This window comes from Odocoileus virginianus, chromosome 10 (assembly GCF_023699985.2).
Source record: "Odocoileus virginianus isolate 20LAN1187 ecotype Illinois chromosome 10, Ovbor_1.2, whole genome shotgun sequence".
NCBI classification, from domain to species: Eukaryota; Metazoa; Chordata; class Mammalia; order Artiodactyla; family Cervidae; genus Odocoileus; species Odocoileus virginianus.
Genome location: NC_069683.1, coordinates 41,751,022 through 41,774,228, shown reverse-complemented (window position 1 = coordinate 41,774,228; position 23,207 = coordinate 41,751,022). Strand labels below are relative to the sequence as shown.

At 38.3% G+C, this 23,207-nt stretch overlaps 1 protein-coding gene across 2 annotated transcripts in view; it reads left to right on the top strand.

The window, feature by feature from the left end:
* The first annotated feature begins 15,243 nt into the window (after positions 1–15,243).
* TPH1 (tryptophan hydroxylase 1) overlaps positions 15,244–23,207 on the top strand; it is a 29,945-nt gene continuing 21,981 nt past the window's right edge. Inside the window, exons 1-3 of one of the 2 annotated variants that reach the window (XM_020905164.2) lie at positions 15,256–15,301; positions 15,736–15,903; positions 22,792–22,926. In XM_020905164.2, coding sequence (XP_020760823.1) covers positions 22,810–22,926 — 117 coding nt within the window. In that variant the 5' untranslated portion in view covers positions 15,256–15,301; positions 15,736–15,903; positions 22,792–22,809. Of the gene's footprint in view, positions 15,302–15,735; positions 15,904–22,791; positions 22,927–23,207 lie in introns of both variants that reach the window. The other variant, XM_020905170.2, reaches the window with a different exon arrangement.

Below are 23,207 nucleotides of genomic sequence, written 5' to 3'. Positions count from 1 at the left end.
AGAAATTGGCCTGCATAGAAGAACAGAAGACGTCACTCAGCCTGGAGCAGAACAGATCGTCGTTCTCAGTTCTTCACCTCTCTGTGTCCATTCTCTGACCATGGCTTCTTGGTGACTGGGGTGTATTTCCCTGCCCTTTGATTTTGAGCTTGGCCAAGTCATTTTGCTTCAGCCAGCTGAACATTAATTAAGTTAATATAAGCAGTCTAAATACACTTTCTTTTTAAAGGCTGAATAGTATCCCACTGCATGTATATGCCATGTTCTCTTCCCCTGTCAATGGGCATTTAGGTTGCTTCTGTGTCTTGGCTTTGTGAAGAGTGCTGCAGTGAACATGAGAGTGAAGATCTCTCTTCGAGATCCTGATTTCAGCTCCTTTGGTTAGATACCCAGAAGTGAGATTGCTGAAATGTAAGTAACTTAGCTAAGAGAATGGTTAATTCATCCCCTCCCCCAACTCTTTTTCCTAAAATAATGATTTTTTTCCATCTTTGTCAGAATAAGGCTGATCTGGAGCATACTAACCCTGATCACCTTGCCCCAGTATTATTGAGATGTCACTTTCAGTTTACATTCCTACCAGCAGTGTACAAGGGTTCCCTTTTCTCCACATGCTCAGTAACACTTATCTTTCATTACCAACACTTGTATATGTAGATACTAGCCACCCTAACTGGTGTGAAATGATAATCTCATCTTGGTTTTGATTTGTGTTTCCCTGGTGATTAGTGGTGTTGAGCACTTTTTCATATACATGTAAGCCATTCACATCTTCATTGGTAAAATGTCTATTCAGTTCCTTGGCCAAATTTTTAATCTGGTTGTTTGTGAAGTTTTTTTGCTAGTGAGTTGCAGATTTCCCATTATATTTGAATATTGACTCTTTATGAGATATATGGCTTGGAAATATTTTTTCCCATTCCATAGGCTGCCTTTTCATTTTGTTGATTGTTTCCTTTGCTATGCAGAATAGTTTGATGTAGACCCACTTCTCTATTTTTGGCTGTGCCCTTGGTATCATATCCAAGAAATGATTGCAAAGACTACCATCAAGAAATTTCCCTCCATGTTTTCTCCTCAGAGTTTTTACAGTCTAAATTTTACATTTATGTTTTTATCCATTTCGGGTTAATTTTTATGTACGATGTAAGAGAGAGGTACATTTTCATCCTTACACACATGAACATCCAGTTTTCCCCAGCGCTACTTTTTGAAGAGACTGTCCTTCCCCCATGGTGTATTATTACCACCTTTGTCAAAGATTGGTTGTGTGTCTGTGGGTTTCTTTCTGGGCTCTGTTCTATTTCTTTGCTCTATATGTCTGTTCTTAAAACAATCCCAGTTACAGTAGCATCAAAAAGGCAGTGAAAGACTTACACACTATAAAATTATAAAACACTGACAGAAGAAATTAAGGCATACACAAATGAAAAGATATCCATGATCATGAATTGTAAGAATTAATATTGTTAAATTGGCCGTACTATCCAACATAATCTACAGACTCATTGTGGCACTTATCAAGATCCTGATTTTTTTACAGAAGTAGAAAAAAAAATCCTAGAATTTGTATGGAAGCATAAAAGACACCTAATAGCCAAAGCAGTTTTGAGCAAAAAAAAAAAACACCAAAGCTGGAGACGTCATGCTTCATGATATCAAAATATATTACAAAGCCTTTTAGGTTTTCTTGAATGAGATCTGAAAAGTCTCAAATATCTGAAAATTCTGCAACCACATTTATTTTTCACTAGGGATATATTAAGTGAAATATACCATATTTGAAACTTCACTGCAAATATGATTTGTACTAGAACATCAAGAGCTCTTTAGCGGCAGTCTTAACTATGTGCCTCTTGCTGCCTCTAAATACGTTTCCTTGTGAAATGATTTTAAATTAACTTTTAAACACCAGTTTCCGTGTTCCACTGCTAAGGCTACAACATGTATTTATAAAAACATTTCTGCTCACTAGGACACCTAGTTAATTACATACTGAGCTTGTATCAATATTGGGCTTGGTGACCTGCAGGCTGTTTAGAAGTGGGAGGCTTAGGAGACCATCTGCCAATCTCTGCCATTGGAAATGCTTTTCTCTATTACTGTAATGAAATCACTAAAATCATTTCCTGTTTCCAGTCCTTGTTCAGTTCTTCTATCTATTGTCAATAAGAGGATATTAAAATACTCAGGAAAGTCCACATGTCCTTTTCATCCTGGTCCATAATGTAGCAAGTGTCTTTGTGTTTTAGTATTGGAAATAATAAATAATGACGTCAAGTCTATTGTAATAAAAGAAGCCTGCTTATTAAACTCTTTCTTTTCCTTTGATATCACGGGATCTGTTTATAATTTTATGGGTTTTCCCGCTTACCATTCAGAGTTTATATGATTACATGAGAAATTGAAACATTTTGGGGAACAGTCCCTTCATAGAACTGACAGTTTCCTGCTTGGTCAGGCCCTTTGTGCATGCAGACTCCACAATGAGATAGTGGGAGAAAGGACAAGGAGGCTTTTTGTACTCTGGAGGTGCTTGACTTCGGAAGTTTGGGCTTGCTTCCACAAAGGAGTGTATGTTTTGAAAGCAAGGTGTGTGGGTTAGTGGGGAATGTATATTTATCATAGTCCACAGTTCAAGAATATATATATATATATATATATATATATATAGACATAGCTTTATTATAAGTCATTCAGTCAATATAGAATCATGTAATTTTGTTTTGAGTGGCTCTTTCTGACCCTATACCATTTGAAGAAATTGGCATCTTTGGAAGTTAACTCTCCTAGGACCTGTGTCTGAGAAGGCTGGTGGCATTTGTAAACCTATAAGTGTGCTTTTGAAGATCAAAATGCAACTGGTGTTAACCAGGAACAAACATCTACGTGGTCAGTCAGCTAGCATTCACCTGGACAAACTTATGTCCTTTAACTTCCCCACCACAGAGAAGTCTATCCTGTCACCAGTGGTAGAAAAAAAAAATCTTTCAATGTTGTGGACCCTGGAACAAAGTCCTCAAATTGAGTTCTGTAATGTTTTATTTTAATGTTTGGACACACCAGGTAACTGTCTTGTGTGTTCTGACTAACTTAGAGAAGTTACTTTAATTTTTGTGATTATAGTATTCAATATTTAAAGCAATTTGGAGATTTCTTACTCCAAATGTACCCCTTTACTTGTTGCCCTGATAAAGTGATACCTAAATGATCTTTAAAGATCCAAATGTCACATTTTCAGATCAGTCTTGAATAATATGAAATCTTAGTAGATTTTTATCTTTCATTTCTATTTGAACATGTTTTAATGTGGGTTGGCTATTTAGGACTGTTGCTGAAAAGACACACGGTTTTCCAGAACAACTTACAGTTTTCCAGAACAACTCACAAGGCATTCAAGGATTATTTTATCTTTTAGGAAGTTGCCACACGTTGTGCCCTGAGCACTTAGAGCCCAAAGGAAACCAGGAGGATCATGCTGCAGAAGCTCTTTGGAGGAACGTGCCAGCTGCTCCGTAACCATGACTTGGCTCTCCTTTGATGGAGAGAGTAATAGTTTCCATAATCATATCATCCTGGTTGCTCTGTGCTCAGAGTTTAAGCAGACTTGAAAGAAATGGAAATTAATTGAAAAGGAAAAAAAAAAAATTCCTCTCTTGCCTCTCCTTGAAACCTGGAAAAGTGATGAGACAGGTTCAAGGGTTTGTTGCCAGCTGGAGCTGATATTTATTTTTTGCAATTCTGGATATAGAGAACCAGAAGAAAGACAATTGGACAGTGAGGAAGACATAGGTACAGGAAGAGAGTCTAATGCCTAAAGGCCTAAATAATTCCAAACAGAACAGAATCACTGGGCACTGGACCCAAGATACACATGGAAGGTTATCTGTGAAGCCATGAGCATCTGCTCCTGGAAATAAATGCAGAGGGAGCAGAAAGGGGGTTTTGTAGCTTATGTGATTGTCATCAAATGAACTGGGTTGGTCTATGATTTTTATCTGTGTCTACTTCTACCACAGAGGTGCTGCCATGAATTTATTTGCCATATCCTGAGTTTTGGAAATACTTCTCTTTGGTTAAAATCTATTCTTTTCTGGCTCTGAAATTTGAGCTCAGTTATTTTTAGGCTGTACCATCACTTTGTCACTGATAGTTCAGATGGTAAAGAATCTGCCTGCAATGCAGGAGACCTGGGTTCAATCCCTGGGTTGGGATGATCCCCTGGAGAAGAAAATGGTAACCCACTCCAGTAGTCTTACCTGGGAAATCCATGGACAGAGGAGCCTGGTGGGTGGGCTACAATCCATGGAGTCTCAAAGAATTGGATACGACTGAGTGACTCACACTTTTACTTTCATCACTTTGGACCAGTTCTCTCACCCTATATGCTAGTACTGATTTCTGTTAACATTGCTGTTGAGCCTTGAAGTGTTTCAGTAGCAGAGGATTTAGTCTTCTGTAGGAGAAAATGGATGTTCATAGAACACAGGTCTCTTTGTCATATCTCAAACCAGGGATAAACTTCCAATATATGATCAGTAAGTGCTTTGTTGGAGTTTACTGAATTTGTTGGAGAAACTGAATTGTGAATAAACACTTCTCATTGATTCATGCCATGGTATGAAAGTTGTAGCATGTTGAACTTGTCATGTGTTTAGCACGATGCTTAGTGAGATTAAGAAGTTGACAATTCAGTACAGGAAGAAAACGAAGTTAACAGGCGTTTATTCTATCTCTCAAAATCAGGGTCTATGTCACTTCTGAAATGATTTACTTTCACTTCTCCAAGTTACATGCTAGTCAGAGACTGGGGCTCTCTTGAGGCTTACATAACTCTAAGAGATATATAGGTCTCTTTGTGGGTAGACAGACAGCTCCCTGCAGGTAAATGGAGGCCTAACAGCAAGCTGCCTTCCACTGTTGCCCATCCTCCATCACAGTTAAGGACATCAGATAAATACGTGCCCCCCTTCTCATGGGACCACATAAGGAAAGCATCTCCAGCCTGGGGCTTGGCTCCATCCTGCAGAAGGAGGCTCTGAGAGCTAGTGAATATGCCAGCAGGCCTGCTGTAGCAGGACATGGTGATGCCACAGCAGAGGCTGGAGAGGATGAGGCCTTGATCCAGGAGGTTGGAGGAATGATGTGTATGTAGGAGACTCAAGGGTTTGTTGCCAGTGGGAGCTGAGATGAGGCCTAGTCACTCAGGGAGCACTGTGGAGCCTGAGGCAAACCCAACAAGATAAAATGCTGAATTTACAGAAATTAGGACACTACCCCAAGTGAGGGTGAAGCAACAACAAGCGCCCTAGAAGCCAAGAGGTCCAAGTAGAAAAGAACATAATCTTCACATCTATCATGACATCTTGGCTACACCCCTCCTCTATGTACCTGGACAGCATCTCAGGAGGCAGCTGTGTAAGACACCAGCCTTTTTATTTCTTTCTAATGAAAGATTGCAGTCTTGAAGGCTCTCTTTAAGTTATTGGACCAGAGTGAACTTCATTGGAATTGAATCTTTGGTTTTTAAATTTTCCTGCTACTAACAGATGGAGATCCAGAGAAATATCAGATTTATTATGGTAACAAAATGAAGCTGTTACTTTTTCTCTCCCTATCAGAGTACTAGTGTGAATTGAATTTTGAGACCCTGTAACATGAAGAAAGAGAGGAGGAGTTGCCAAAGTTTTAGCAGATAAGTGAGAATCCTTACAGACTCCTTTTGGAATTTCTGCAGTCAGATATACTCAGTGTTTCTCTGCATAGATTCATTTCCAAGAAAAGAGAGGAAGACAATAGATGAAAAAGATAGTTCATTACATTTCAGGAGGCTTGCTGACTGACATCTTTTGTATCTAGAATCTATAGGGACCACCTAATATGTATGGTGGAACCATGAAGGATCTCTATCATGGGGTGAAACGCTGTGTTCCTTTAAAACTGGCCTATCTAAAGGAAAAGAGAAATGAGAATTCCAGATGTAATATACAGCCAGTCTCCTATGTGAAACAAGAGAGAATGCGTAAGTAGAGTTCATTTATTCATTCAACAAGCATTTAGCAGCTGCCAGCTACATGAAGTCACAATGCTAAGTGCTGGGGATACAGTGCTTGGGATGTGACATTTGCTCCACAAATGTTAAAATAAGTGAATAAAAATTATGCTCCATTTCCAGAGGGAGGCTTACCTGAAGCTAATGAACTTAAATCAGTGGTTCCCAAACTGATGCACCTAGAAGTCACCTAGGGGATCTTTAAATCTTTAAAAAAAAGATCACTGATGCCCAGCTATCACCTTTAGACATTCTGATTGGTACGGGGTACAAACTGGGCATCAGGATTTTTAAAGACCCCCAAATGGTTCTCACATACAGCAAAGTTTGGGGACCACTGGTTTAAGGACACTTCACTTGCTTGGGCCTCTTCCAGGACCATTATATTGATTGGATTTCATGATCAGCACAAAGTTTATGACTTCATAGCATTTCCAGTGCAAGGGCCTTTTCAAGAGACACACTTGTCTTTTTACTGTGTCCCTGGAGCTCTGTACCTCACCATCCCCCACTCCTTTTCCTGGAGGAGTTGCCTGGTGACGCTTATAAAGCTGACTTAAAGCTCTACAGAATTCACTCAATGACTTTATTACAGAGACAAACAATAACCATGTCTGCTGCACACGTGGGCCAGTTGACAGCAGGGCCATGTGTGGCACTTCCTCTTCCTTGCCTTTGGCCAGGTCCCCACCTGGGAGGTCACCTCCGTGACTCTCAGGAGGGTGAGCACGACCACAGCCTGCAGCCGCTGATGAGAGGCTCTCAGTGGTGTTTGGAAGTGGCTCTGAACTTGCCACATGGCTGTGTGATCTGTATTTACCCATATCATCCACAGGGTCCACAGGCTGCTCGGGTTTCTCTGAGGCTTCCTTTTCCTGATCATGCTTTGGTGTGAGTCCCCTTGGGCCCTTCTATTATCAAACACCTACTTAGCAGGTCACATTCAAGTTATTGATGCATCAGATTATCAGTGTCTTTGTTGCCCTCTGAGGAAAATATTATGTAACACATAAGCCAGAGCCCCCAGTGATGACTAAAGGCAGATTAAGGGCATGGCTGCTTCTCTCTCTGTAGGGAAAGACTGGGGCTTTCTGGATTAAATTCTGCTGTAATAGCATCTATAGTCTTCTAATATCTGACACTTAAGAAAATGTGCCCCCAACTAACCTCTTCTGGGGTGAGATCCAGGGTATAATTGTCAGCTAGGTAGATTTTCCCATCTCTCCTTTCTGACCCTGTGAAACTTCAAGGGGGCATTCCTTGTCTGTCCGAATGGTATACCTTCCTCTCTTGACTCTTCCAAGTGGTCACTTTTAGAGTCTTTCAGAATCTTCCTGATAACATGAAAGCTTGGTCACACTATCTTGAGCTCAGTTGGAGAAACAAAGGAAAAGGGACGTTAATCATCAAGTTTGCTCATTTTTCCTGATGTAGGCTCAGTGATACCCTTTCATAGAAGCTTCAGAGATCATTAATTAGAAAAATGGTACTGGCTTTTCTTTCTGCAGCCCCAGCTAATGCTGTTTGACTTGTAGGAGGAATGACTGGTTGTGTTGAATGAGAGGAGTGATGATGCCTCTTTAAACAGTACAAAGCAAACATTCGGACGGCAGTGGGGAAACCGAGTATGCCCAGGCGGTGGGGCCGCTCCTCCAGCTGTTTCTCAAGCTGTAAGATAGTCTCTTTTGTCCTAAAAGTCTGAATAACCAGCACGACCTTGTAGTTAGTGGCATTTTTTCACACTTTGATTTATTAACTTGAGCAGGAATGCTGTTTTGCACAACTCAAGGGGAGCACCATTTTCATTGCCTTTTATGTAAATCTTGCTTCCTGGATTGGGACTGTCATGGGTCTTTCAGATGGTATTCGTAATTACCTCTCAGTAATGGACTAGGAGGTTTCCATATGACTCAGAGCCCAAAGCCAAAGAAGTCTAGAAACCTGAAGAAACTAAAAAAAGAAGTCCTTTGGATTCCTTAGTCAATTTTATTTTTTTAATTTGGTGGTACATTGAGGTGAGAGATTCTCTGGGTTAAGTGAGGTCTTGGATTCTGCCCCCCTTTGTCGTCACCTGTGTGACTTTAGGCAAGCTGTAATACACAAGTGAAAGGTTTTGTCATGACCGACACTGTTCAGGCTGCTTTGTTCACTGTGTTGGAAATGACCACAAGCCAGCATCTCTTGGAGTAATGTGTTGAAGCAAGAATGTTCAAATGATAAACAGGGTTTCCAGCTGTAATTTTTGTAAGTGGAATCAAGAATTGAAGCAGATCTGGAATGAAACTTGCGCTAAAGCTGTGTCAGCAGACTAGTACACAGATCTCCCCATAGAGCCATGAGTGTTATCAGACATGCGTGATCCCTGAAGACACCATGGTGTGAAGATTACTGTTTTTGGAGGGAGATTTAGTAGATTTAGATCTTGAGGACTCAAAAGATTATGTGTGGCCTGATCTCTCTCATCCCTTGGCATCATCAAATGAATTCCATTTGAAAATGGATAGAACCCCATATGGCTTCTACCATCTGAGGTCTTACGACACAAAAAAAGAGCCCTCCATACATTCCATACAAAATACACTCAGAGTTGATATGTTATTTAATATATCAAAACTCAAGACTGAAAATTCAGCATGACTTGGGGGCTATCTTAGAAGTATGTTATCTTGGGACTGCAACTTCTAAAAGATAATTGTGTAGATCATGAATGCTATTTTTCAACTCAATAAAGTATTTGTATTAAGACATGCATTTAAATGTTCCTGTCTCTGGTGATATTCTACTTCATATTTAAAGAAAGGGAAAAAGAAGGAAATTTGCAGTTATTGAGTGCTTAGTGTATGCTGGGACCTGATCCCCAAACTGGGGGAATTTACATACATAGTCTTATTAATACAATAGTTTCACAAGGGAGATTATATCATCTTTGTTTTCTGGATGAAGAAAAGTTCAGAGAGGCTAAGAAAATTTTTGATGGTCACAGAGACAGTAAGTTGGAATTTGAATCAAAATTTGTCTGACTATAAAGCCTATTTCTTTACCTAAAAATTCTCCTTTTCCTATATCTGTCATATTGAACATGGAACTGCCATAGAAATGCTCTGTGAGTTTTACTTATTCTTTTCCCGAAGAGACAACATGAAATGACAAAGACAGTAAGTCTCCAGAATTGGAACACTTTTCCTTGTGTAAGTATTCTGAAAATATAATTAATACCCAGCCGAGTCTTTCTAGAAAAACAAAGTCAAGAATTTACTTCAAGAAAATAAAATATGAATTCATAGTAAACTTAGTCCTTGGTTTAATAAAAAATGGGGAGCAAGCTTCGGGTATTGCTGGTTCCAGATATTCAAACAAAGTCATCAGTCCTAGTTTCTCTTCATATTTCAGTTCTCTTCTTCATGTTGGTGTCCTTCTCCACTGGCTAACTTTCATTAACTCCAGGCTTTTATCCTCCAAGATTAAAGATAAGAAAGAGGATCTTTTTCTGAATTATAAATGTCATATACCTGATTCACATGGGCTCATATTAGATCATGTTACCATCGTTGAACTGATTAATCTGGCTAAAGGCTTACAGTTCTCTGATCAGCAGTTTAGAGTCATGTGATTACCCTAGAACTGGGTGGGATATAGGTAGAAGGAAATCTACCCAGAGCAAATGGACTGAGACTAGGAGAGATATGGATCTCCAGAGGAAAACTGGGACTCTGCTAATGGAAGAAGAGAAAATAGATGCAAAATGTAAAAACAGTAATATCCTCTATAAGCAATGAACCAATAAATCAGGGAGTTTGTTAGTTACTATCAAATAATCACTGGTAAAAGTTATGGGGTGTTTGTTACAATTGTTAAGTGTTAATGTATGAACATTAGCATTTAAGTATGTTAAGCATTCAAAGATAATTACTATTGCAATAAGAAAAAAATGTGGAACCACTACTTAAAAAAGAAAGAGACCAAAGAAAATTTGATCTATCCAGTGAAAGTTAGGTTAGGAAAGAAAAATATACATTTTAGGACTAAATATACCCATAATATGAATGAGTTAAATCTCATTATTAAAAGGTAAAGATTTTTCTAAGAGACAAAATCAAGTTCTATGTTGTTTACAAGGGACAAACCTAAGACAGACAACACTCAATAAAGGGGTGGATAATGATTAAGTAAATAATAAAATAGCAAGAATTGAAAAAATTAGGAATAAAGTTAATAGCAAAAAGAGACAGTTGGTCTATTGCATAAACTATAAGTGATAAGATATAACAATCATCAACTTTAAAATACCAAACAATAGAGGGAACTTATTGTTAGAAATACAAGGAGATTTTTTTTTTAATTGTAAGAAACTTAAACTTGCCTTTCAGAAATGGACAAACCATTAAATTAAAATAAGTACATAGAGAATGTGAATAACTATTTTTAAATGTTAGTTTATGTTTTAATTATCAAATCTATGAGCTAGACATCGTTCTAAATATTTATAAGCATGTACTCATTAATCTTTATAACAGTCCTATGGGATAGACATATTACTATCTTCATTTTACACATGGAAAAACCAAGTCACGGAAAACGTAAGTAGCTTGGCTTGGATCACACAGATAAGTAAATGGCAAGACTGTATGGCCCCACAGTCCATTCTCTTAACTCCTATGCATTGAGCGCACACATACACAGGCCTTTGTGTTTTACAGTAAAGAATATTTGGGCTCTCCACATTTGGTTCTTGTGGGCTTATCAGGAGACTAGACCTCAAAGCCCTCTTGCAGTAAGGAAGAACAATACAATTAGTGATAGCCAATGAAGTGAGAACAGTGATGACAAGTATCATTTTTGGGCCAAAGCATTTAAAAGCTGGTATACTACTGGGAAACTCTCCCTTTGGGTGACAGCCATGGCTTGAGATGGCAGAGCAATAGGATGAAGTTGTTTGAATCCCTGAGTAACCACACAGAACCACATGGAGGGGAGATTCCCCAGAGAGTCACCCAGTACATGTTGGACTTAGAGTGAGAGAGAAATAAACCCTTATTATGTTAAGATAATAAAAGGATAATTCATTACTATAGGATTGCTTACTCTGCCTTGAATATTACATACCTCCAAATGAAAAATTCACATTCTTTTCAAATTTAACATAACATCCATAAGAGATAATGTGATGAGCCACAAAAGACACCCTAATAAACTTTTCTAAGTAGAAATCATACAGATACATTCTCTGACTCAGGTGCAATAAAGAAAAAAAATTTAGAAGGAAAACAAGAACATAACCACAAGGAAATTAAATTTTTTTTTTCTAGGAAAAAATTCAATACTAAACCCAGAAAGAGGCAGAAAACTGTAAAAGACTAATGTTGACATTGAAAAGGTAATAAAAGAACTACCCCATCTCTACTTCAAGGCAACAGAAAATGGTGGAAGATTTCTGAATTATTTCTACAGAGATAACAACTGGATAAGAAGAGTCACACACAAAAGAAACTATGTGGTGATGGTTTAGTCGCTTCAGTCCTGTCTGACTCTTGTGACCCCATGGACTGTAGCCTGCCAGGCTCCTTGAGTGGTTGCCATTTCCTTCTCCAGGGGATCTTCCTGACCCAGGAATCAAACCCGGGTCTCCTGCATTGCAGGCAGATACTCTACTGACTGAGCCAGAAACTATAGACCAGTCTTATTTGTTGATATGGATGCAAAAATTCTAAACAAAATACCAACAAATACAATTTAACACCATATTAAAAGATATATGAATTATATATTATTTGGGCTTCCCAGGTGGCACCCATGGTAAAGAATCCGTGTGCCAATGTAGGAGATGCAAGACACACAGGTTTGATCCCTGGGTTGGGAAGATCTGGAGTAGGAAATGGCAACCCACTCTAGTATTCTTGCCTGGAAAATTCCATGGACAGAGGAGCCTAGCAGGCTACACTCCATGGAGCTACAGAGAGTTGAACATGACTGAGCAAACACACAAAATATATATTAAAAACACCCATAAAACCATCATGATCAAGGTGAGTTTATCCTATGAATGCAAGGATAAGTTAACATTAGGAAATCTCATGTAATTCATTGCATTAATGGACTAAAGAAAGAACTCAAATCAGTAAATGCCAACAATTTGATAAAATTTATAACATTTGTTTCTAAGAAAAACTCCTTTATCATCTGAAATAAAAGAAAATCTCATTACATAATACCTGTAGCAGATAGGATTCTTAATTGAAACAGAAACATTTGCATTAAAGTCTGGAACAAAACAGAATGTTATTATTGAAAATTGCTCTGACAGCCCGACTAATAGAATAGGATGAAAACCAAATAAGTATAAGGTTTAAATATTAGAAAGGGTCAAATTGTTATTTTTCATAGCTTTTGTTTTTCATCAGTCTTTTTCTTGTCAAAACATAGAAGCAGGAAACTGAATTTCATTGATTATTAAAAGGCAAATACTCCTGTTTCCATCACCCAATTCAAGAAACAACTTTGTCAGCCAACCAGATATCCCTCTATATGGTCTCCAAACCATCCTACTCACTTAGGATGATAACTTATTTGAAAAGTACTAAGATGTTTTTCAGATGCCTTTTCAGTGGATATGATTATTTACCTAGAAAATCAGGAGGCTCACCTGACTGACCTATTAGAACTAATGAGATCAGTGGGATGGACTTCTGCTCCTACAGTTATCTTCTCACTTCCTTAAGTCATTCATTTCTTCTGCCCTATTGGATCATTCTTTCTCTAAAAAAAAAAAAACCTTCCCTTCACCTCATATGCCCCTTCAATTTCTACCACATTTTTTATGCTTCTGTCTAAAATCAACCTCCTGAAGGAGCTGACATTATTTCTGTAGCCTAATCTTACCTCTGCACATACAAACTGTATTCCCTCTGCCATATCTCACTGATGTTGCTTTTGTCGAGGATCCCAGTGACTTCCCTGTTGTTGAATCCAGTGGTGACACTTCTGTCCTCAATTTGGAAAGTAGCATTAAAGGCAATTGAAAGTCTCTTGAAAAAAATGTTTTTTTAAAATTTATTTTAATTGAAGTAGAGTTGATTTACAATGTGTCTTTTTCTGGTGTATAGTAAGGTGATTCAGTTATATTCTTTTTCATATTCCTTTCCACCATAGTTTATTACTTTCAAGGAACACAGGGGACCTCTAGAAGCTAGGAAAGGCAAGAGAACAGATTTTCTTCTGGAGCCTCCAAAAGGATCATAAGCCAGTTGACACCTTGATTTTATATCAGTGAAACCCATTTTGGATTTCTGACCTTCAGAACTATAAGATAATAAATGGGTGTTGTTTTAAAGCACTAAGTTTGTTGCAAATTGTTCCAGCAACTGTGGAAAATGAATACATTTACTGAGATGGCTTCTTTTCTTCAAGTCTTGATTAACTTACCTCTTCCATAACTTCCATGGAAATGTAATTTTTTCACTCTATGATATCAGTTTCATATTAATTATAAACTCTTCTAATTAGGCAAATATATATATATTATTTTTCTCCAACTGGTAGTTCTTTCTCTGTGCCTTGTCAGAGTGTATGAATTTAATTAAAATTGTATCATTATCTTGTGAAAATTCTTCTTTGGTGGAATTCCAAGCACAATGTTTGAGATGTTTTGGGGAGAGTCAGCATCACCTTAGAATTCTGTCAGAGAAGTGGGAAAGCCCCAGTGCCTGCAAGCTCCCAGGATTGTGGGAGCTGAGTATGTTCAGTGAGGTCCAGAGACAATTCCTGCTTTGCGCAGTCCTTGGAAGTGACCTCAGATGGATTTATATCAATTACTCAAAACTTTTCACACAGAGCTAGAGTCCAACTTGTTCTCCTGATTTCTTTGAATGACTTGGCCCCATCCCTTTTCTTTAACAGAGGTGGTTCAAGCGGTCCCAGAGACCCAACTTTGGGAAAGCTGTCTTTGACCACAGCTTGATTCTGAAATGTCTATACCTGGCTAGTGATTTTCATGGAATTGTAGTAAAAACACCAGATTTAAAGTCAGAATACTTTTGCTTAATTTGTGATTCTGTTTACCAGCCTGTGCCAGAAAAGGGTTACAGAACCTCTCTGAGCCTGAGTTTCCTTATCTGTAAAATGAGGATAATATTTATCTCATAGAATCATTAGGCAGATAAAAGGAAGAGTGCACTTGAAAGCAGTAGATGTCCTGCATTTTAAAAATATATTCATATTCAGCAACGAAAAGGAACAAACTACTGATAGGAAACAAAATGGATGATATTAAAAAACATCATGTTAAGTGCCAGGAGCCAAAAAACACATGCCAGTATAATTCCATTTATATGACATTCCAGAAAAGGAAAAACTAGACTGACATAAGTTACATCAGTGGTTGTCAGGGGTTGGACGTAGGGGGAGAGAATTGAAACGGGAGCTTTTTTGAGATGAGAAAAACGTTCTGTATTCTGTCTGTTTGATGGTTACACAACTGTATCTGTCAGAACTCAGAAATGTACCTCTCAAAAGGGTGAATTTTACTGTGAGTAAATTGTACATCAACAAACCTGACTTTAAAAAAATTGAAGCACATATAAGCCTTTGGGGACAGGATCTTATGGACTGAGTGCTCAATCAACAAGTACTTTAGTCCAAATTTTTGACCTTAGTGCCACGTTGTTCACGTACGATTTTCTGCTAATATAGCATGCTCATCTGTTTGCAGCTTTAAAGTTTTTTAAATTGGAAAGGTACTGAGCACTTCTTAAAAGTTCAATTACCTTGTCTTAAGGAACAAGGGAAGTCACCAAGAGAAGGATGAGGCTGAGCTGGACTATCAACCTAGGAGCACATATTCTGGGAGGTGGGGTGGTGGTGGGGCGGCGGATTCCTGCTTCAGTCGCCAAGCAAGAAAAGCAGCGCAAGCCTACGATGTGTCAATAACGGATGTTATCTTGATTTGGAGGGAATTTCCAACTCGATTGCTTAATATTGGTCGGACTTCTGTAGTTAAGGATGGCCTCAAATTAGTTTAGTTAAAAGGCTAAGGCGTGCGAGTCTCCGCGCAGGCTGGCAGAGACAGTCAGCACCCAGAGGAGGTCAGCTCCTTGGGTGCCCCGCCAACCCCCGCCCGGCAGGCGAACCCTTTCCTCATTGGTCATTGCACATCCGTCTCGGGCGCCCATTGGCTGGCTCTGACGCCCGCCTCTATAAGAGGCGGGCAGCGCGAGGCTGCGCGCGGACCTAGCTCACAGCTAAGCAGACCTCGAGGTGAGTGGAGTGGTGCCTTCCCGTCGGGATCAGGGACCACCGCTGAGGATTTGGGGGCGTTGGGCTGTATCGGGGAGAGGCAGGATCATCCTCCGGGAGGTTAATGCTTGTGGGGAGCTGGGCCTGGGAAGTCGAAGTTGTACTCCTGTGGTCACTCATTCTCCCTTACGCCTACTCTCTTTGGGGAGAAAAGATACTATTTTTGAGGACCTCCTGAGTGCCAGAAACAGGCTCTTTACATGTCATCTGATTTCACCTCCCCAACAAACCCTGTGAAGTAGATATGTCTTGAATTTTACGGATGAGGAAACTGAAGTTGAGTTGAACCCAAGTCTGCATGATTCCACTATGCTAGCAGAAACAGATGCACTCTTCCTTCTCTTCTACATCAAACGGCAACATCTCTTTTTTTTCCCCCGTCTACTCCTACAAAGGGAACCTTCCCTTAGACACTCCCAAAGAAAAGGGAGTCTCTGATGCAAAGCCTCTCAGCAGCACATCTTATCACCTCCACCCCAACACCGGACTAACAGCTCCAGTACAAGGTTGCAGCTAACAAAGAGGCATCGGACCTAGTAGTTCAGATCCTGTTAATAGTCGAGGTAAGCTTAATCTTGCCTCTGGCCATTTGGTTTACGGAGGCTTAAAATTAACTCCCCACTGATGCTGTACTCTAATTGAATTGGGGCAAAAAGACTAGAGTTGAACTTTCGAACCCAGTGAAAGTTTTTCAATTAATTCTCAAAGAAGGATGGAATTCACTTATTTGGTTTAAAAGCAGAAGTGAGCATAGCTTAAAGTAACTATACATGGTTCTGTAAAGCTATAATCTATGACCTATGAAGTTCACTGGAGTTCATTTGTAGATGTATTATTGTCAGATTATCTTCAGGCAGGGATGTGTCTTCTATTACCATTTTGTTTGCTGGTGCCTTTATTTCCTGAAATAATGTTTTTCACATTTTCGTATTTTATTTTATATTTCAACTTTACTCTCATCCTCATTCCCTTCTGCCATTCAGAAAAGACTATCAAGTTTCTCTGGAGGGTTCTCTTCTTTCACACCAGTCTTTCCAGAAACTTTTAATTTTGTCTTCAGATAGCATCGATGCTTTCAAAATACTTTAATTTGATAGTGCTCTGTGCTTCCTAGATCATAGAAATTTAAGTTACACCGTTACTGATTAAACTAAATGGAGAAAACAGTCAATGTAAACACCTTGACCTCTTCTATACCAAGGGGATGTTGGACCTCTGACCACCTTCTTGGTATGTGTTCATTGTTTCACATGGCAGGTTCCTATATCCCAGTGTATCTTTAGTCAGGTCAGGAAAGGTAATAGGAGAATGGCTCACTGCCTCTTACAGAAAAGGGGGAAGTACCAGTTGGCACTGGCCTGTTAAAGTGTTGCTTTCAAAGTAAAATATACACTTCTTCATGAGACACGTGTCCAAACAAGTGTGACCCACTGGCTACTTCATAACCTTTCATCTTACTCGGCCAGCACTGTGGGCTTCGCCCCTGAAGGAGTAAGAGGGGGTGGGTAGCCTGAAGTGGGAAAGAAAAAAGTGACAAGGGGAAAATGTTGAGGTTCTGAAAGGGGTTTGGGAGTAGCAATAAAGACAGAATAAAAACGCTTCATAAGTTCTATCAGGCCAAGCTGTGGCCAAATTTTAGTAAAGGTCAAAGCCCTATGCTCTTAAATTGATTTTGGGGTGGGAGTTGGGAAGTGGGGAGAACTCTTTTCTTCTAGTTTCTTAGCAGAAGTCCCTTTTGAGAAACTTCATTCTTATATTGACTTAACAAGAGGGATAGGAATATTCCTAAACCTCAGTATACAAAATGCCTTACCTGTCATAAATATTCAGTTAACGTATACTTCACCTTCCTCTACCCCTATGCATTAGGCAGCACTAGATCCATTTCAGAACCAGGGAGAAAAGGAAGAATTATGAAGCCCAAAATGATGGATTAGCTATGACCATTTGTGCTTTCTTACGGTGGCTCCTGCCACAGGATGTTAAGGGCCAGTTTTGAAATGTGAAAGAAAATCTTGATACAGTTTGATATGAAGAGTTCCATTCTAAGCTCTGAGGGATCATTGAAGGATGAACTATCAGGAGATCTGAAATTCTGTTGGTATTACCACTGACTGGCAAAAACATCATTTTTCTTTCCTGTTTTTTGATCCTTGCTTGTTGTTAAAGTTTGCTTATATTACAAAAATAGTGGTAGACCAGGAAATAACATATTTTCAGAATGCTCTTACTTCAGTATGTATGGTAGTAATATGAGGGAAAATGGGGACTCAGTAAATATAGACTGACTCAGTAAATTGTACTTTGGAGTCTTCATCTGTTTGTTTGCAAAAGAATTGCTAAATTATTCACTTGAGATTTGGAACTTAATACACTTTCGGGGTTTCATAGCAAATAAACTAATAAAACTGAAAAGCACATTAAGACAAAAGAATACTTAAATTTTATGCCATAACACAATCTTTCCATGAGCTTTCTACCATAAGAAGTAGATTTATAACTATCTTGTGAAATGCTTAATTCCCAGGGAAAGAAAAGTTTTTAGCCAGGGAGGTTTAGAATATCAATTTTATTATGTTTAACATTTTTTTTGAAAGAAATGTGGGATGCACTTCCCATTGTTAGAGCTAATATTTACTGAGTACATAGTGTAGGCCAGCATCTGTTCTAAGAGTTTCATGTATTATACTGCTCCTCCTTATAGCCACGAACTTGGGGCTAATTGGTTTCCATCCAATTTTGCATATAAGGAAATTAATGCACATAGAAATTATAACTTGTCTACATGGATTTGTAGTTGGATTTATTACAGAAATCTGCTTTATCATTTTACATCTCTCTTACTGTTGGCAGCTGTATACTATAGGACAAAGTCACTGATACTCTGTGAGAAAAAAAAGTGCATGGTCTTTGAGTGATGGTTAGACACATAAGAACTGTTTCCAAAGGTTTTCACATCTCTAAGAATGCAAATCTAAGGCCATCCCTGAATTTTTAGCTCTAGAGCCACCAATTCAGAATTTCCTGTGTGTAATTAAGCTTACCTTAAGAAATGGTCAATTCCTTTGAAGCTGAAAATCCCTTTTCGGAGGTCTTGCTCCCCATCCGTAAATCTTTTCTGCTCAGAGACTTAGGGCTGGGTCACAGACCATCTCCAACATCTTCAGAATCTCATGGGATATTGGTCACAGGGTTGGGAAGTAGGTGGGATTTGGTGTGCTCCTCAGATATCATAGCTGGGATCTCAGGATACTGTTCTCTTCTGCCTGTTTGTCCTTGCTGGAAAGTCTGTCTCTCCTCCTCCCCCTCATAATAAATCTGTGAATTCCTTTGAGGCAAATAGTCTTCTTTGTCTTTTTCATTTTTGCTGCCCTAACACTGACTATAGTAATTCATTCATGTAAATGTGCTTGGGTTGAAATTTTATTTGTATTACCTCTAGTAATCATTTGAATCATAGAAAAATCCACATTATCATTAAGTTTAACTGGTCATTTGATTTTAAAGCATTTGACACAGAGATTGTCTTAGTTGCAGAGAATAAATTGACACAATTAGAGATATCTAAGCAGTTTTGATTTTAATCTCAATGATTTGATAAGTATTTGTTAAATTTTGAATTTTATATTTTTGGGTACCTGAAGTAGCTTAGTTTTTTCTCTGGAGAAAACACCAGAATGCCAAGTCACAGTGTGTGTTTAAAATGTGTAAACGAGTTTTGAATGCTGTGAGTTCTGATTAACTGTTCGGTCACTTTGCAATAAATTAGAAAAGTTAGGTAGCGTGCCCAAGGTCATACACTGACAAATGTTAGACCAGTGATTAGATATTTCCTTGCACTGTTTTGCAGTGTAAATAGTGGTTGAGAATATGCCAAGGTAGATATCTAGTTCATCTGAGACGTCAACTTTCAACTAGATCCTAGGAATTTTGCTCTACTTTTTGTGTTCCTGAACATTTTTAGGGTAATTCTTGTGAAAGCAGATACATACGTTAACATTCACATTTTCATAGACCAGTTTTCAATATGTGTTCTTACATTTCTAGCTGTGTTACCATGGACAGGTTAGTTAGTTTGTCTAAGCTTCAGTTTTCTCATTTATAAAATGAATATAATTCCTCTGTCTCTTCACCAAGATTTTTATGAGAATTATATGGGACAATATTAGTGCATGATATATATAGGCATTTGACAAGTATTAGTTCCCTTACCCACCTCTTGGGTTGTTAAGAATGGATGGAATCTTGTCATCATGGCATGGGAAATTCTTTATCTTCATACTCTCTGAACTTATATGTAGAAGTCCTTCAACTTAGTATCTGGCTGATAGTTTTTAAAACTAAATTTCAAAGGTATCAGAAAGCCTGGATTCTGAAACAGAAAATTGTACTCCACTGTCAAATTTAGTAGTAGACTATTGTTTATGACCATACAGTTGGAAATTACTGAGCTTTATTTGGTACTTTATAACCTCTATCAAGCCAGATAGGGCTCTTAGGGTTACTTCTTATAAGGTGCCCCCAAATGTTACACAGTATGGGTATTATGGCCAAAAAAAGGGCATTATGGCCCAAAGAGAAAACTCACAAAGTTCTCTGGCAAGAAGAACAGAAATTCATGAAGCCCCTCATTTTGCATCAGCCTATAGAAAGCATTTCAAAGCCAAGAATTTAGCTTAATGGAAAACTACCTTGTCCTGACTTTTCTCACTTAGCCTTTCATCAGGCTGGTCATTGCATGGGTACCTGAGGTGGGTATCTGGATGGGCATAGAAGATCAAGTCCAAACTCCTCTGCATTAACTGCACAGAGCCTTTTGAAGGATCTGACCCACTTACCATGCCTGCATGATCCCTCAGTCAACATGGTCACCTCCTGTTGTCTTTTACCTGTCATCTGTTGTCTTTCACCTCCTCATGGTCTCTTTCCTCTCTTTTTCTTTAGGAGAGGAATTCAACCACATCTTCAGTGAAGCACCTCTAAATACATAGCAGAATAATTAACCTAGCCACTGCCATCACTCTATCATTTGTGTTCCCTGTTACAGCGCTTATCCTTCACATTGTTCTTCTATATAAGACTCTTAGAGTCTCCTGAGGGTAGGGACCATGTCTGTCACCAGTCTTTCATTCCTTTATTCATTCTGTGACATCTATTCAGCCCCTGTTATGTGCAGAGACTGTGCTAGGTACTCACAATGGTGAATAAAAGCACATGTGATCACTGCCCCCCACGGAACTCAAAGGCTAGTTGTAAATACAGAAACAACCATATACACAGGTGAGCTACGGCTGCACCTGTGACTGTTGTTATGAATAGGAAGTATCTGGTGTAATGGGAATCAACACTAGGGGTTGACATGGGGAGGTCAGGGAAGGCTTCCACGAGGACGTGAAGTTTGAACTGCGGGGTCCTGGAACACAGTCTCTCTGGCTTCAACCCCATGCCATCTTGATACCTGCTCCACAGGCTTGGATCAATGCATGCAAGGTGGCGAAAGGCAGTGAGATTGGTTATGTCAATTTAAGTTGTTAAACATCAATTCCACTGGAACAACGATGTGAAACTGGGCAATTAGGAAGAATTAATAACCCAAAGAAAACTAATAACCATAAATCTTCAATATGCTATTTCCATTTACTAATCTAAATCTTATTTCTCAAGTGTGTATTTCTCAATTGAGAGTCACCAGTACAAAGTTACTGTACCCTACATCTATTTGCTACACTATTCTCACCTTCCTCAACACACACACACACAGAGTTGTATTTGTAGTCATATGGCACTTGTAGGCCAATACTAAAACGGCTTCAGGGCTCATGGCCTAGGGGATTCCACAGTCAGAGAGAAAGCGGATACTTACCTGGAACCAGAATTCTCTGGGCTAGCAGTTGTCCTTCTAGTCCATCTGTGTCCAGAGCTGTCCAAGCTCTTAAATTTACAAAAGAAATAAAAGGCCCTATCCCTGTTCTGAAGTTTGCTCTCTTTTTAGAAGACATGTATGAGTGACACATTTGAGGAAAGCCATTCAAGACCCAATATATTATTAATTGTTATTATTATTATACAATTATTATTAATTGTATTAACTGTATTAACTACATTAACTGTATTAACTACAATTAATAAATGGTGAGATGTGGAGGAAAGGTAACCCTTCTGCACTATTGGTGGGAATGGAAATTGGTGCAGCCACTATGGAAAACAGTATGGAAGTGCCTCAAAAAACTAAAAATAGAACTACTATATGATCCAGAAATTCCTCTTGGGCTTACACTCAAAGGAAATGAAAACACTACTTTGAAAAGATACATGCACCCCAATATTCACAGTAGCATTATTTATAATAGCCAAGATACAGAGGCATATATATATATACATATACATATATATATATATATATATATATATATATATATATATATATGATTGAAGGCAAAAGAAGGGGGCAGCAGAGGATGAGACGGTTGGATGGCATCACCCATTCAATGGACATGAATTTGAGTAAACTCCAGGAGGTAGTGAAGGACAGAGGAGCCTTGTGAGAGTTGGACATGATTTAGCGGCTGAACAACAACAATATATAAATATGTATATACATGCAGTGGAATATTAGCCATAAGAAGAATGAAATTCTGCCATTTGCAGCAATATGGATGGACCCCGAGGGTATGATGCTTACTGAAATAAGCCAGAGAAAGACAAATCCTGTATGTTATCATTTACATGTGGAATCTAAAATATGAAACAAGTAAATGAAAATAACAGAAACAGACTTACAGATATAGAGAACAATCGGTGGTTACCAGTGGGGAAAGTAGAGGAGGAAGGGGCAAAATAGCATAGGAGATTAAGAGTAAAAATTACTATCTATAAAATAAATAAGCTACAAGGATACATATATTATTAATATATTATATATATATTATACAGAGAATATAGTCAGTATTTTATGATAACTTTAAATGGATAAGCTTTAAATAACATATAATCTATGAAAACATTGAATCACTAAGTTGTACATCTGAAACTAAAAAGACAATAAAGATCCAATATAATAAAGTGCTAAAATTGTAGGGGCTCTGTGAGGTAGGCTCTCACAGAGGAAGAGTGCTCAGTTCAGACCACAATAGTCAGGACGACTGCAAGAAGCCCATGGGCTTGAATCATGTCCTGAAAGCACTGGATTAGGGAAAAAAAAAGGAAACTACTAACATGTATTTTATGCCTATAATGTTCCAAGTACTATGCTAGGCAATTTTTTAGCTTATTTTGGTCTCATTATGGCCTTGCAAAGTATATCTGTACATTCTGGTTTACAGATGAGGAAACTAAAACTTGGTTAATGTTATCAAATATTGTCTGAGTTTCAAATATCTGTGTTATCAAATATTGCCTACCTCGCACAACTTTCTTTTTTAGACTTTTCTGTTTTCATACTTTGTTTTCAGAGAAACACCAAATTGATCATGATTGAAGACAATAAGGAAAACAAAGACCATTCCTTTGAAAGGGGAAGAGCAACCCTTATTTTTTCCTTAAAAAATGAAGTTGGAGGACTTATAAAAGCATTGAAAATCTTCCAGGTAAATACTCTCCATATTTTTGCATAAAACTTTTATGAAATGGGTCTATAAGATTATTTGTAAATTCATCATTGGTGGACTACAGAAATGTTTTAAGTACTTAAATTTCTAAAACATTGCTCAGTTCTATCAAATGGGCAAGGGATACAAACAATTTATAGAAATAATTTATTATTTAAGTAATAAAGAAATGGGGAAGAAAGGTTTACGTCATAGATTTTGAAGAATCAAATTTTAATTTTAGCTAAATAAATATTCAGATTTTAATGATATTATTGATA